Consider the following 14,383-nt stretch of genomic DNA (forward strand, 5'->3'; position numbering starts at 1 on the left):
AATTACAAAGGATGTTAACTCTCTACTCAAGTGTTGTAATGAAACTTATTTTTTTAGTTTACTAACTTATTTTGGTAAGCTCCTGTAAGTGAACTGAGAGGAATCGCCAGTGATTGCAATGCAATTTAAAAGTTGCTTCTGTAGTACTTTGTGCAAGTTCCTACGACAAGAAAAAACCGCATTGTATTAGCAGGTGCAGCAAGACCGACCAGACTGCTCTAGCAGCTAGTGAGTGCTCAGAGTATGTATCCAAAACTAATGAACAGCTGCAGAACTCAGCTATTATTACTCTGGTAATTTTGCTTTCTCTTGTCACAAATGGATACAAAAACAGACCTAACCGATTTTTTTCCCCAGCGATTATAGTTATAAAGAAGGAAATATAGTGACCTGTCACGTTCATCTTACCAGCCAGTTTGTGGCTTTTTGCCGTTGCACTGGAAGCAATTACGAGCTAGCAGAACTATACAGAGAATTGTTATATGGGCTGTCTTTTATTCGCCATGTTGTGAGATTTGATTGAACTTGCCAAATGCACGATCTGTAAATCAGTGTCAACCCCCCCCACGTAGCCTGAAACAAGGGCGATCAGGGATGATTCGGTATCCAGTACAACACTTCTAACAGCAGCCTCAACCTGACCAGATCAATGTCATGCCGAATAATCAAATTTCGGAAACTCTGCATATTATTTCAAGTTCCATCCTGAAGTGATGAATAGCTTTTTTATTTTATAACTTTTTCAAATTTATGATAAATGTTTATAGCTTTTCCGTAAATTTGTGTCTATGTTTTGTTTTTCTCTGTCGAAACAACTGCTGTTCTGAACTGTTTCTTAGCCTACGTGTTCAAAGTATATATGTAACATTCTGTAAATATACTAGGTATACTAATGTTACTAATGGATTTCGTTAGAAAGTGTTTGTGGTTCAGATAAATATAGAATTTGTTTTGCTGGTTCCTTGTCCAACACTTTATTTACCACTCAAACGATGGCGTGACTGCTGTTGCAAAAGTTTCCTTTTCCTTTCGACTCAAGTTAACGTATGCAGAATATCTGCGCACGATCGCGGTTTCGGCAGGGTGAGTCTTCTGCTTTTTGAGTGGTACATATTTAAGTAAACTAAATATAAAGAATCCGAGGTAAACATTCAGGATATAGTTTTCTTGTCGGGAATTGTATTTATGGAACCTGTACACTGCTAAGATGAACATTTAAAAACCTGATTGCCGTTTTTTCTGCACTTATATTTAAATGGTGTGTCATATTGCAAAATGACGCTTACCTTGCCTTGTTTGTTAATGCTTAACTTTTTATAACACATTAAAAAGTAAATGTACAATCATATTTTAATCTTCCAGAATAGTCTTTAAACATGCTACTTGAGATGGCAAGAAATCTAATTCATGATGTTATTGTCTGTAAACCTCTTTTTAGCCAGTAATAAAAGTAGAGAAGCAAGAGAATACTTGATTTCCCAGAATGAACGATACCAACTACTTTGACTATTCGTTCCCTCCGTGGGAGTGTTTTGACACTCAGAAGGAGAGAAATTCTGTCAGAGAGGTGTCACTCTTCTTCTACTGTCTGACCTGTGTGCTCGGAGTCCCTGGAAATGGCCTAGTTGTATGGATTGCTGGAGTGAAGTTGAAGAGGACAGTGAACACTGCTTGGTTCTTTAACCTGGCAATCGCTGACCTCCTGTGCTGTCTCTCCATTCCATTCACTGTTGCAGACATTCTATTAGAAAACCACTGGCCATACGGAAGCGTCATGTGCAAAGTCCTACCCACCATCATTGTTCTCAACATGTTTGCCAGCGTCTTCACCCTGAACTTCATTAGTCTGGACCGCTTCGTCCAGGTTGTTAAGCCAGTTTGGGCTCAGAATAATCGTAGCCTTAGGCTGGCTTGGGGGTGCTGTGTCATGGCCTGGCTAATGGCCTTTCTCCTCAGCCTGCCTACCATGATCCTGAGGAATACTGAAGACTTCTGCAACAGTACCATCTGCACATTCACTTACAGCAGCGAGACCGAGGGTAGGAACAGCACCGAAGCCGATGGCTTGGATCAGTACAGATCGTTAACTGTGACCAGGTTTGTCTTTGGCTTCCTGTTACCTCTTTTGTGCATCGTGGTGTGCTATGCCCTCATTGCCTGGAAGGTGAGCAGCAGCCAGTTCCGCTCCGGGAGGGCATTCCAGATCATGCTGGCTGTCGTGGTGGCCTTTTTCCTATCCTGGTTACCCTACCATGTGGTGGGCTTGGTAGATGTGTATGGGGGGGAGCAGGTCTCTGAGCAAGCCCGTGCAGTAGACCCACTGGTCATCTCTTTTGCATACGTAAACAGCTGCATGAATCCTGTACTATATGTGTTTATGGGGCACGATTTCAAAGAGAGGATTAAGCTGTCTCTGAGACGGGTCTTTGAGAAGGCATTCAGTGAAGATGGCCCAAACTCTACATTAAACTCCAAAGGACTTCAGTCCCGTGCCACCAACTCCTCCGAGGCACAGCTGTGACCAGATAAAGCCAGATCCTGGTGGAAATCCTCCTTAGTGTGATTCAATATTGTGCATAGAGACCCCTTTGTTAATTTACTCCTCCTTAGTATTAATATAACAAGGTAGAAATTTTGTTTTGCTTTACGAGTGAAATTCTTTCCATCTTTTTACTTATTGTAACTTTCAAAATACTTTTTAAAAACAGGATATCGAAGTAAAATAAATGCATAATCTATTAGTCCAAAAAATAAATGTGCTGGGACAACAAATCTTAATCTATTAGTCAAAAATGTGTTAGAATGTGGGTATATAAATTAGACATTGAGGCGGGATATATATTTTTCTTCATTTTTGTTCACAGAAGACTTTTATATTGATATTTATTCTGTACTGTACATTTTTCACTATAATGAAATCATTAAGTACTAAACACACCTCTGCTAGTACATTATGTTAGTTGCCTTTACTGAACCTAAAAAAAATGTTTTTTCAGAGTGGGTATTAAGGTTTAGCAGTGAATAAAAGAAAGGGTTGAAGAAAAACATAATCTCTGTAACACAGAATATTAGCTTCAAAACCTATTTTTATTTCATGGTCTTTCCCTCACATTCAGTTGTAATTGTGTTCCAATGAAACTGCATTCCTATCTAATGACTTGTTTCCATAATTTATTTACAGAATGTAATGCACTGCTTGAGCTATGATTTTACCAGAAGAGGATTACTGCACTCTTGAAGAGATTGTTAGATTTAGTCTTTGACCGAAAAAGGGAAAAAATTAAAGATGCATGTGTTTGCCTGGCCAGTATGACTCACCCCAGTTACACTTACCTACTCAGTGGTGAGACTAATCAGAATGCTGATTCCATGTTGTAAATGTGAAATCTGAGCCCATACAAATGGCTCTCATTAAGACATAATCTCATTAGCTTTTATTTTGTTGTTAAAAATATTTTTCATATGTTTTCTTTTGTCTTTTGTTTTTATTTAATTGGTTGTTTTTATTTTATTAAATGTTTACTAACTCATTTATTTTTACTTTTCAATTTCAGCTGTGAGGCTGATTCATGTCCAGTTTGGGTCATGTTAGGAACCTTAAGAATGTTTCTGAACCAATCTTTTCAGTGATTCTCTTTCAGATTTTAACCTTTCAGTCAGCATTCTACAAATGTTCTATTTGTGGTGAATTTTTATTTTAATGTCAGTTTCTATTTCTGAGGCATCAGTAAATAACTGCTTATGCAGAATTTCTACTCATGGGCATTCTTGAATTGCATAAGTCTTACACCAGAGAAGTTAGATAGGCCTTACCATGTTGGTACGACTGGATATATCAGTCAGAATAGGATTGGCCAAAAGTTCTAAGTAAGCTCTATTAAGTCTGAGTGTAGTGACAATCTCATTTACAGCACAAGGACAATTTGTGAAGTTAACGCATGATTTAAATAAATCAGTAAATGCAGAGGGCAAACTAGGGGTAATGTTTTGACTACAGGGTGGTGACATTTCACCTCTTTTTCAGCATCTGGGCTTGAACACCAAGGTGCGATTCGTACCACAGCTTTTCCAAGGCCACCCATTTCTAATAACCACTAGGTGGCACCAGAGCACAAATGAAACGAAGGATAATGTTTGCTTCCCAAAATTCACGTAGCATATGTTGTAGCGCTGAGATTTGCGGTGTCGCAGAGAATCTGCTTCCATGTTAATCTGCTTCCTGTTTAATGCTGTGTCAGCAAGTTATATTACTGAGATATATATTACTGAGAAACTGAAACTTGTCAATGTCAGAGTTTCTCTTGGTGCTAGACTATTTATTCGTCATGTGTGAACTAAACTTTTCTCTAAGATGGGCTCTAAAACACAGTAGGGTTGTCAGATGTGGGGGATGTCTTACTGTAATACAATTGTGAAAATAAAGACCAGCACGTCAACCTCAACCATACTGAACAGTATGCAGTACAGTGTGCAAAATTCACTAAGTCAGAGCAATGCAAGAAGAATCTCTCAGGCAACAGGGGAATTCAATTGCTTCCCAGAAGGCCTAAAAACTCCTGCAGTCTCTGGGCCTTCTTAGTCTTCTCCTCCTTCAGGTCATTCAGGTGCTGGTTCCGATTCTGTAGTCTCTTGAACCACTCCTCCCGTAACCTGCAGAGGGGGACAGGTTTATTGGTTTGGACCGTTGCAACTATCAGATGAAGCTCTAATTACTTAGGAAAGCTATTATGCTATAAATTTGGATTTCCAAATTAACTTAAGCACAGATCTTGTCTCTACTGCATATTTTCTATTTATTGTAAGACTAGAATAAATCATTGTCAGGAAATCTGGCCCATAATCTACTTTATGCCTCAATTTAGTTTTACCAAGCAACAGTGGCATGTAATTCTGGATGTCATCTAACATGCCAGAGCATTTGTGAAGATTGCTTGTAGAAGCAAAACCATCATGAATCATATCAATTTAGTTGAATAGTCTTGCATAGCAGTGCCAGAGTGATAAGACTATACACGGCAGTGCAGATGAAACTGTGACCCCTGACAATAGTCACAGCTAGCTGCACTGTAACTTTACAAATTTAATGCAAACTTTCCTTCCCTTATTAATAAACCTATGGATTTGCCCTGAAGCTTATTGTGTTGGATGTGTGTGAGCGATCTGTATACTCATTACAGGTCTGGACAGCAGCGTCCTCGTCTGTGTAGCTGTTGGTAAAGCAACAAGTTCTCATTGATTAGTAGGAACACCAAAGCACAGGGATTAGTGGGCATTTGTAACTCTGCACGTGTTAATCCACACTGACCTTAGTGCTGGCAGGGACAGCAGAAGAAGAAACAATAGCACGTCTGGCTCACAGCCGTGCAGCGTGAAACAGCGTGAAAACGTTTATGCACCATGGAGAGTTTTGATAGCGAGGCTTATGACTACTTAGTCCATTAAGCGTGCGGGGGGAACTGAGTGTGAGAAATTCATCCTCTCACAAGACTTCCACGGTCGCACCCACTCACAGGCCTAGCCACAGATTCCGAGGTGCACAGCCTCTGGTTAAAAGCCAGTTATTTTTGTTATTTATGTCTGTGTGTAGCACGTTAGTGTGCCTACTGGGAAGGCGTTAACACAAACTGATTGGTGCTGGCCTAAGCTGCATATCACATTTGGTAATAACCACAAATTGAAGCTGGAAACTACAGAGCAACCTGCTTTCGATCAAAAAGCTTAAACTGCACAAAGAGGCTTGATTTTGCTGAAATCCAATTATCTTTTTTTTTTTTTTTTACGTTTCACCTCTTAACCCAGTTGTCCCCCCTGCAAATATGGCAGTTCAACCCCATGTCATTTTTCACAATAATCTCCAATTTCTGTATATTAGACAGGAATTTTCTTGGTAATTACCTAGTCCAGACAGTAATAACCCAGAGAAAAAGGTCCCTGTGATAGAAACACAGAATGCACTGCGATGAAGACCTATTCTTCACCACAAAAAAAGTCATTTAGGCTGCACTGGTGTAAGATTTGGCAGACCTACGTACTTTGACAAAGCGCTCCTCTTCATTCTGGACTCCTCGCTCTTTATCAACTGACTGTGTCGCTCTATCTTCTGTTCCCAGAAGTTCCTTAGCTTGTGTTTGTCATGAATCCAGGCCAAGTTCATCGCCTGCAATGATCCAAGCATAGTAATGTTGGGTGACGGATGCCCACCGAAAGGTGCCGGGAACCCTTATTCAACTAATAGGCCCATAATGTCTCAAAAATAGTTTTGGCCCTATAGTTTGGCCTTTTCTGAATGCTGATATGTTGCTAACATAAAGAAACAGAAAGAATCCAACAAAGAATGTGACATTTAGAGCTACAAGCAAAAAACAAACAAACAAACAAAAAAACCAGAACGATGACTCACAGAGAGTTCGGAGAGAGACCGAAAGGGTCTGTCCGGACCTGTGCTGATGCAGTCGCTGTAGATCCGCATCCCATGGTACCACATGTATAATCCGTCTGCTGGCTGCCTTCCCAGTCAGTTGTGTAGAAGGGGCTCGATGCCATTGGGGGGAGGGATAGGACAGAGAAACAAGGTGTGCATTAGAGCTGTCAGAGAGGCTTAAACACAGAGGGCAGAGGGCTTAAACAGAACTGCACCCCTCCAGCCCAGAAGACACACGCAGCCACGAGGTAGCTCATCCACACCCATGCTTTCAGATTACTTTGCAGTGCAACAAAGATGTATTCTTAGCTTTGCAGATATGACTGCGTAGCCAGCGATTGTTCTAAACTTGATTTTTTTTTGAGTGTTCTGCTTTGCCAGTGTTGAGGGAAAGGAAGCAGGATAACACATGATTGAGAGCTGTGTGGCCACATCTGTGACTGTGTGTCTGTGTGACCACATCTGTGATATGTATGACTGCAGTTTCAGTGCTCAAACAGGGATCCATAATACCCTCACAACCGAAAGCGAAAATATGTAAATGTTTAAAAATATTTCAGCTTCCTGTCAGTACTCATAATAGCATGTAATAGAAGTTGGGTCGCAGTATAGTCTCTTATATTCGCAACTTTCGATGCATGGTACAAAAAATTTGACTAGAATTTGATGGCTGGCATTACACCTTGTACTCATACAAATTCCCAAGCAACACTGTCACTTGTGCTGAAAGCAGATATTTTGCTGTTAATTATTTCTGTTTTAGAAACAAAATCAGTTTTTGTTGTTTGTTTATTCTAATATAAGTCTTTTATGATATATGTCACTGACCATAGCTTGGCTGCCCAGTGGAGGATGGGTCCCTCTGAAATCTTGGTTTTCCCAAGTTTCATCCTTAATTCCACCCAGGGAGGTTTTCCTTGGTGCTGTAGCCCTTGGTTTGCTCATTAGGGATCTGTACCCTAACATTTGTAAAGCTGTGATATGCGTTTTAAAAAGGACTATATAAATACATTTTGACTTTGCTTGACCGTATTGAATAACCATCAACCAACACTTCAAGTAGTTTCTTAAAAGTGTGTTTTGAATAAATTAATGGACATTTGTGGTAAATCCAAAGTCAAATTGTAATACATTTTAAAGCCTATTTTTAATATCTTCATTAAAACTAAATTTCTGCAGCTGACTGTGACGTTTTCAGCTATGGAATTTATGGCTGGCATTGCATTCTGTGGTGCACATGATAAGCAGTGTAGTCTGTCTACACTTTGTGTGTGTATCATCTTGGTGTCTAAGTGTGCGCAGTCACCCAGAAAGCATGACAAAACTTTGGTTTGATATTCCAGTACTGGGATAGTCAGCTGCCTGCCTAGATTTGTTGGGAAGTCTCCTGGGTATGAGATGCAGTAGACATGAAGAGACTGGCTGGCATTGTGTAGTGTGTGTGTGTGTGTGTGTGTGTGTGTGTGTGTGTGTGTGTTTGTGTGTGTGTGTGTGTGTCTGTGTGTGTTTGTATATGTGTGAGGACACCCTGAAGCCAGATGTTAGCTGCACTTTTTATTAACCCATAAAGTGTTTATATTTTTATATTTGACCCTTGCCTCCTTCCATACTTAAATCACTTAAACACTTAAAATGAAGATGCACAACTGTTGTCTATGACTATTTTCATTACAGCAGTTTGAGCCAAGGTCTGCAAGTCTAGTGAGTTACATTAGTCCTCCTCATCCCCCCCAACCTGCACCGGTGTGCTGCTGTGCTGGATGTTGGAGGCGGGGCTTGCATGGTCAGAGGTCAGGAGGTCAGAGCGGTGAGATAGAGCAGCGTGGCCTGGCAGCATGGCTCATGTCGCTTCAGTTTATGGTGTGTGGGCAATTCATTCATTCCCAGTAAAAACGCCACTCCGAAAGAGAGGGCAAAGAGTTCTGGTATCTTTTACACACACACACGCACACACACACACACACACACACACACACACACACACACACACACACACACACTCATTGGCTCTAGTGTGACACCAGAGCAAGCAATAGCTGATGACAGCAGCAATGTAGGGATTATCACCCAGACTTCACAAAGTCAAAATTTTCCCTTTGCTAATTGTAAAGGAATGCTGGTACAAGCATCTGACATTGGAGTCTCGCAGGTCAAATGAGTGTGCAGCCCTGCGCGGGACTGTAATGTGGGTTTTAACCAAACTGTACATGTGTGTGTGTAAATATATATATATATATAGCGAGAGAGAGAGAGAGAGAGAGAGAGAGAGATGCTGATATACAACCTATATATAGCGTGAGGTGTCATTATCCTTTACTATGGCATATGGATGAGAGATATTGCACCTTCTATGATAGGTGTGCCAAATTCAACCTAACAAATAATCCAAAAGTATATTTTACAAAAGAGTTTATATCTTAAGTTATCACTCAGCCCATGGGCTGCCTCCATCAGCTTGAGCCTCCCTGCCCCCCACGGCTGTTTCTGTGCAGTACACGAGGGAGAGGTCCTCGCCATAAAGTCCCAGACCAGTGCCAGAGGCACAGAGGACGGACAGCCTCAATGAAAGGAATGCAAGTGATGAAGTAGGAGCAGGCTGTGTACGCCTGGTGTGGAATAAGACTACTGAGACCTGTCAGTGAAAAGGATGAGGCCAGGGTATCAGACCCTGAACCAGAGAGTAGAGGGCAGATCGACATCATAAAGGGAACGTCAATTGGTTGAGGGGGAGCGAGAGAGAGAGAGAGAGAGAGAGAGAGAGAGAGAGAGAGAGAGAGAGAGAGAGAGAGAGAGAGAGAGAGAGAGAGAGAGAGAGGTCTCAATACGTTGTCGCCCAGGCAAGAGTAGTCTCTAAGTAACTCTGACAGGGCAGGGTGTCTGCAGGGTCAGGACTAATAGCTTTAATCAGCAAGCTCTGATAGTGAGCATTTGGGGACCCGGTTTCCTTCTCTCTCCTGCTCTATGACTCTAATTGCATGGTACCCATGGGAAAGCCAGGAGGGAAAGAGAATAAATATACTAGAAAGGGAAACAGTAATACTGCTGTGTCACTTTGCTTTAGTAAGTAAATTATTTGTAATATTTTAACAGTTTGCCAAAGTATTCAATATTTATAGCAATAAATATGAACTGCTACCTACTGTCTACTAATAAAATCATTCTCTCTCTCTCTTTATGTTTTTAATATTGTATCTCAGGATAGATGAAATACATGCCATTTTATTGTATTACATGACTTTTAATGTCATTTTGCTTCATCTCATGAATTTCAGGTAGGCTAGCCTATTGATTGGAGTCATCAAACGCAATACCTTTACTGAACACAAGGAGGCAGAGATGGCCATGGCCGACAGAGAGCACACTGTCCTTCACTTTGTTTAAGGAGTATGGCGATTAGAGAAGTTCATGGTCGAAACCATAACTTTAAATTAGCTGTCAAGATGCTCTATAGAGCTGTTTTACACCTGTTTGGATATCAGATATTAAAACTATTATTGGTGGCATTAAATATATTCTAAGTTTATTAAAAACTCACCAGACTTTTTTGTTGGTCACATCTGTCTTATAGGTGCATTTTATAGGCATAGTTACAGACTGTGGCTTCTGTGTTGCAATGCAAAATTTGTCAGCCACAAACATACCCTGTTCAATATCGGTAAAATTTGAAGGTTGGGCTGCTGCCATTCTCAACACTGTGATGGTAGGTGATGGTAGGTCTTTCTCAACACTGTGGTGGTATGTCATTCTCAACACTGTGGTGGTAGGTCATTCTCAACACTGATGGCAGGTCATTCTCAATACTAAGATGGTAGGTGATGGTAGGTCTTTCTCAATACTATGATGGTAGGTCTTTCTCAACACTGTGATAGCAGGTCATTCTCAATACTGTGGTGGTAGGTCATTCTTAATACTGTGATGGTAGGTCATTCTCAATACTGTGATGGTAAGTCATTCTCAACAGTGTGATGATAGGCCATTCTCAACACTGTGATGGTAGGTCATTCTCAATACTGTGGTGGTAGGTCATTCTCAACACTGATTGGTAGGTCATTCTCAATACTGTGGTGGTAGGTTATTCTTAATACTGTGATGGTAGGTGATGGTAGGTCATTCTCAATACTGTGATGGTAAGTAATTCTCAATACTGTGTTGGTAGGTCATTCTCAACACTGTGATGGTAGGTCATTCTCAATACTGTGGTGGTAGGTCATTCTTAATACTGTGATGGTAGGTGATAGTAGGTCATTCTCAATACTGTGATGGTAAGTCATTCTCAATACTGTGGTGGTAGGTCACTCTCAACACTGTGAGATAATAGGCAATTCTGAACACAATGACACTAACATGGTGTTGTGATTGCTCTATTGAGAATATATCCCCAAAACACCCAGCGAACACTAGTCCTGTGTGCCTCTTGGCAGAAGCTGATTGTTAACGTTGGATAGTTAGAGGCTGGCTAACACCCAATTCAGTTCAAACTTATTTGCATAGAACCTTTTTTTACAACAAATTTCACAGCAGGTCATTATCTCTAACCCTACAAGGTGTGAGGTTTCTGATACAGCTGGTGACAAATGTACATTATTATAACATAAGGACTTGAATCAAACTTAAGTAAAGGTGACTCTGGATCCATAACTTTTGCTCCTGTAATTTGCTGAGCATAACAGATTCTCCTGACGGTAAACACTGCATGGCTTGCTTTATAATATGGTGTTATTTCTGCCTTATATACAGAAAAAGGTACCGTGGTCTGCTGTGTTGGTACTATCTGGTGGTGCACAAATGGATCACTCACTTTCTCTTTTATTGTGGAATGGCTTTTTCTGTTGCACCACGCAACACACCATCTTCAAAGAATCATTGTCTGATTCGGCTACATCTGAGACAATTTTGTTTTGGATACACAATAAAGTTGAACGGTTAGAAAGAGTGGTTTCAGAGTGAGAAAAGGAGATATATGTTTGACAAAAATAATGTTTTGACAAAATATATATGGAAACAAATATGGCACAAATATGTCACATCACTGCACTGGTACCCTGGTCCCCCAGATCAGATATATAGTTGCAAAATATTAACATTGCAGGCATACATTGTTCCGCTGTAATGGGTTTGATACCCGGGATGTGCCTTTAATGTATATAAAAACGATAAAAACTATTAAAAAACAAAACAAAACTGCCAGTCTCATCTCTGGTTGTAAAGCTAGTTGTAACACCATGGCACCCAAAAGCGCTAGATTTATGTTTGATAATTTAGTCAGGGAAACTTGGTGTCATAAAATGTAGATGCTGGGTGTGACTAAGCACTTCCTCAGTGTCTTTTCGTCCTCCGTGGTTCTCTCTCTCTCTCTCTCTCTCTCATCACCCTCTTGCACCCTCTGTCTGCAAAATAACATGAGACAAGTCACCGTGACCTCCACATTCGCCACTGCAACGTTGTCTTTCGCTTCTATGCGGTAACTCCCAATAGAGTGGCGTCAAGGGCATCCGACCACATCCCTAATGGAACAGGCACTCTCATTTACATCTAACATGCTTTGTGACCAGATGCCACGTAGATGCGTTTCAGTTCCACCCCTAGATGGCAGTGTTGCATTTTATGCCGTGTCTGGAATCGACAGCGAAGAGATCAAGCTTTTGAAATGCATATCCAATCCTTTTCTCTCTCACCCCCTGAAAAACCCAAACATACAAAAACAAAACAAGACAAAAAATAATAATAATAAAAAAATACAAATGCAAGTCACACCCCATAGTCTTAAATCCATATAAATGGTGACTACTGCTTTTTTCCAGATAAGAATTTCAGCTGCATTAATATTGCTGTGGCTCCTGCGTTTAAATTCTCCCCCGAGAGCGTCAGGAATAGCTTTAACAAACGTTCCCAGGAACATTGTCTGGTCAAACAGTTGAGTCACCAAACATGGTGACAATTCCTCCGCTCCTACCAGTGTATGGATCGGAATGTCGGTGGCAGGAAAGCGCGCCGTTTTGAGCGTTGACAACTTCATGACTCCAACAAAAGAGCGTCTTCCCCTAGGATACGCTCTCCTGAGAGCGCGTCCACCTCAGGGTAAGTGGATGTGAAGCACCGTTTCTGACAGTGCCAATACAGCATCCACTTTAGTGACAGCGGGAAATGCCTCCATCATTTCTGCCCTCAAATAGGCTTGCTGGGGTTCATACATGAGCGGTTATCCAAAACTACAGCTTTACAAAACTAGCTTTGCACAGTGTAGTGTTATTTTTGAAACAACACTGTTTTGTTAAGGACATTTGTCGAAAAACAATGCATGTGTCCCATTTCTCTCTTCTTAGTTTTTTACTAAGATGCTAAAAATCTTCAGGAGTACTGGATGGGATGAAAGCATTAAAGGAGGCAAAGAATTGATCATTTAATGACCGCAGAGGTGTGTGTTGGGGGTGGTGTATCTGGATGAGGTGCCATGACCCATGAGCTCAGTCAGGGAGTTAATGATAACTGAGCTTTATTGATTCACACTTGTATAAGGAACAGCAGGAGAGGGGAAGGAGGTAAAGATAGTTTTAATCCATCCACATTAAGAATGTGTGTGTGTGTGTGTGTGTGTGTGTGTGTGTGTGTGTGTGTGTGTGTACGTACATATGGGCCTCACGCATAAGCTCATGTGCAAGATGATTATCAGTGCATTGTTCATGAATCGTGGGCAGATTTTTGATTTATCCCAAGTGATGTGAAGCGAGGTTTGTCAGCCAAAGATATGTGGATTTAGACAAGATTTTTTTTTTTGCCACAATGAGCTGACAGCCACTTAATGTTTATACACGGCTTCAAACTGTGGACTCTGTCTCCATTAGGAGAGATCAAGATTATAGAGTTTTCTATGTGTGTGTGATGTGTTTCTCTTAAAGGACTGTAAGTGCCATCTTTCCTGTCTTAAGGTTTTAAAACAAGCAATTGGCCGGGGAATGTGAGAACAAATCTTACTTTAATAATAACAACAACAGCAAAAAACGCTGAACGTCTTGCATTCAAATGCTGGTTGTAGGTCCTGCTTATGCCTGCTTTAGAGTGCGTGACAGTACACCCTGCGACTTAACCACAGGTCTTGAGATCAGAGTAAATAATTCAGCTACCTACAGCACCATGAAAAGGAGCAGCTCCACCATAACGAGCCCTTAAGAAATCCCCCTGAGTTGGCAGGTGGTAGGTAGAAGGAAACAATGCGTCACTGCCTGCCTGATTCATGGCTCCACACTGCGGCGTAATGAAGTGGTCGGAGCTGATGTCCATGGTAAGCAGCAGAGGTCCAGGAGGACCGAGGTGCATACGATTCATCCTGTTGGCCATCCGGGCTGTGTGATCCTGGAGAAGGTGGATTGGGGGTGAGAGGAGGAGTCTGGAGAAAGCAGTGAAAGCTGGCCAGGAGGTGGGGTAGGCAGGGAGTGGGGTGATGAGTCGCAGACCCAGGCATCTCCAGCTGGAGTAATCTCTCCCTCATTCTGACCTTAGCCCTCTTCTTCAAGCTTTTCAGCCCCCTCGCCACCACCACCAGTTCCACGAGTCAGCACCAAGATGTCTCAATCACTCTTTTTCTCTCGCGCTCACCCCCCCCCCCCACCTCGCCAACTCTTCTCTTCCCCTTTACTGCACCCCTGCTGGTTTTTCTGATTCACTCAAGAGTTTTACCTTCTTTGTATTTTTATTTTGTTCTTAAAGCTGTGCTCTTGTGCAATTATTCTTCAGAATAGAGGAGACCTGTTTTGCACACATTAGCCTATTATTATTCCAGCCATTAATAGCACATTATAAGGACATTGTGCTTTCTTTTCCACTGTTTAAAAGCTGTAACCGAAGACACAGAGCACTACTGTAACATTTTTTTTTTGTATTACTGGATTCTGGTTCTTGCATCCAGAGTGGTGTCCATGAAAATATGGAGAACACCATAGCTACCGTGCTTTTTCCAGCACCCAC

The 14,383-nt window shown here is 41.3% G+C and overlaps 1 protein-coding gene across 1 annotated transcript; it reads left to right on the forward strand.

Moving 5' to 3' along the window:
• Positions 1-945: 945 nt before the first annotated feature.
• Positions 946-3,746, forward strand: LOC113573287 (C3a anaphylatoxin chemotactic receptor). The gene is made up of 2 exons (XM_027003439.2): positions 946-1,083; positions 1,439-3,746. The coding sequence occupies exon 2, from the start codon at positions 1,484-1,486 to the stop codon at positions 2,519-2,521; it is 1,038 nt and encodes a 345-aa protein (XP_026859240.2). The 5' UTR covers positions 946-1,083; positions 1,439-1,483; the 3' UTR covers positions 2,522-3,746.
• The last annotated feature ends 10,637 nt before the right edge of the window (positions 3,747-14,383 follow it).

The sequence above is a fragment of the Electrophorus electricus genome, chromosome 17, assembly GCF_013358815.1.
Source record: "Electrophorus electricus isolate fEleEle1 chromosome 17, fEleEle1.pri, whole genome shotgun sequence".
Lineage (NCBI taxonomy): Eukaryota > Metazoa > Chordata > Actinopteri > Gymnotiformes > Gymnotidae > Electrophorus > Electrophorus electricus.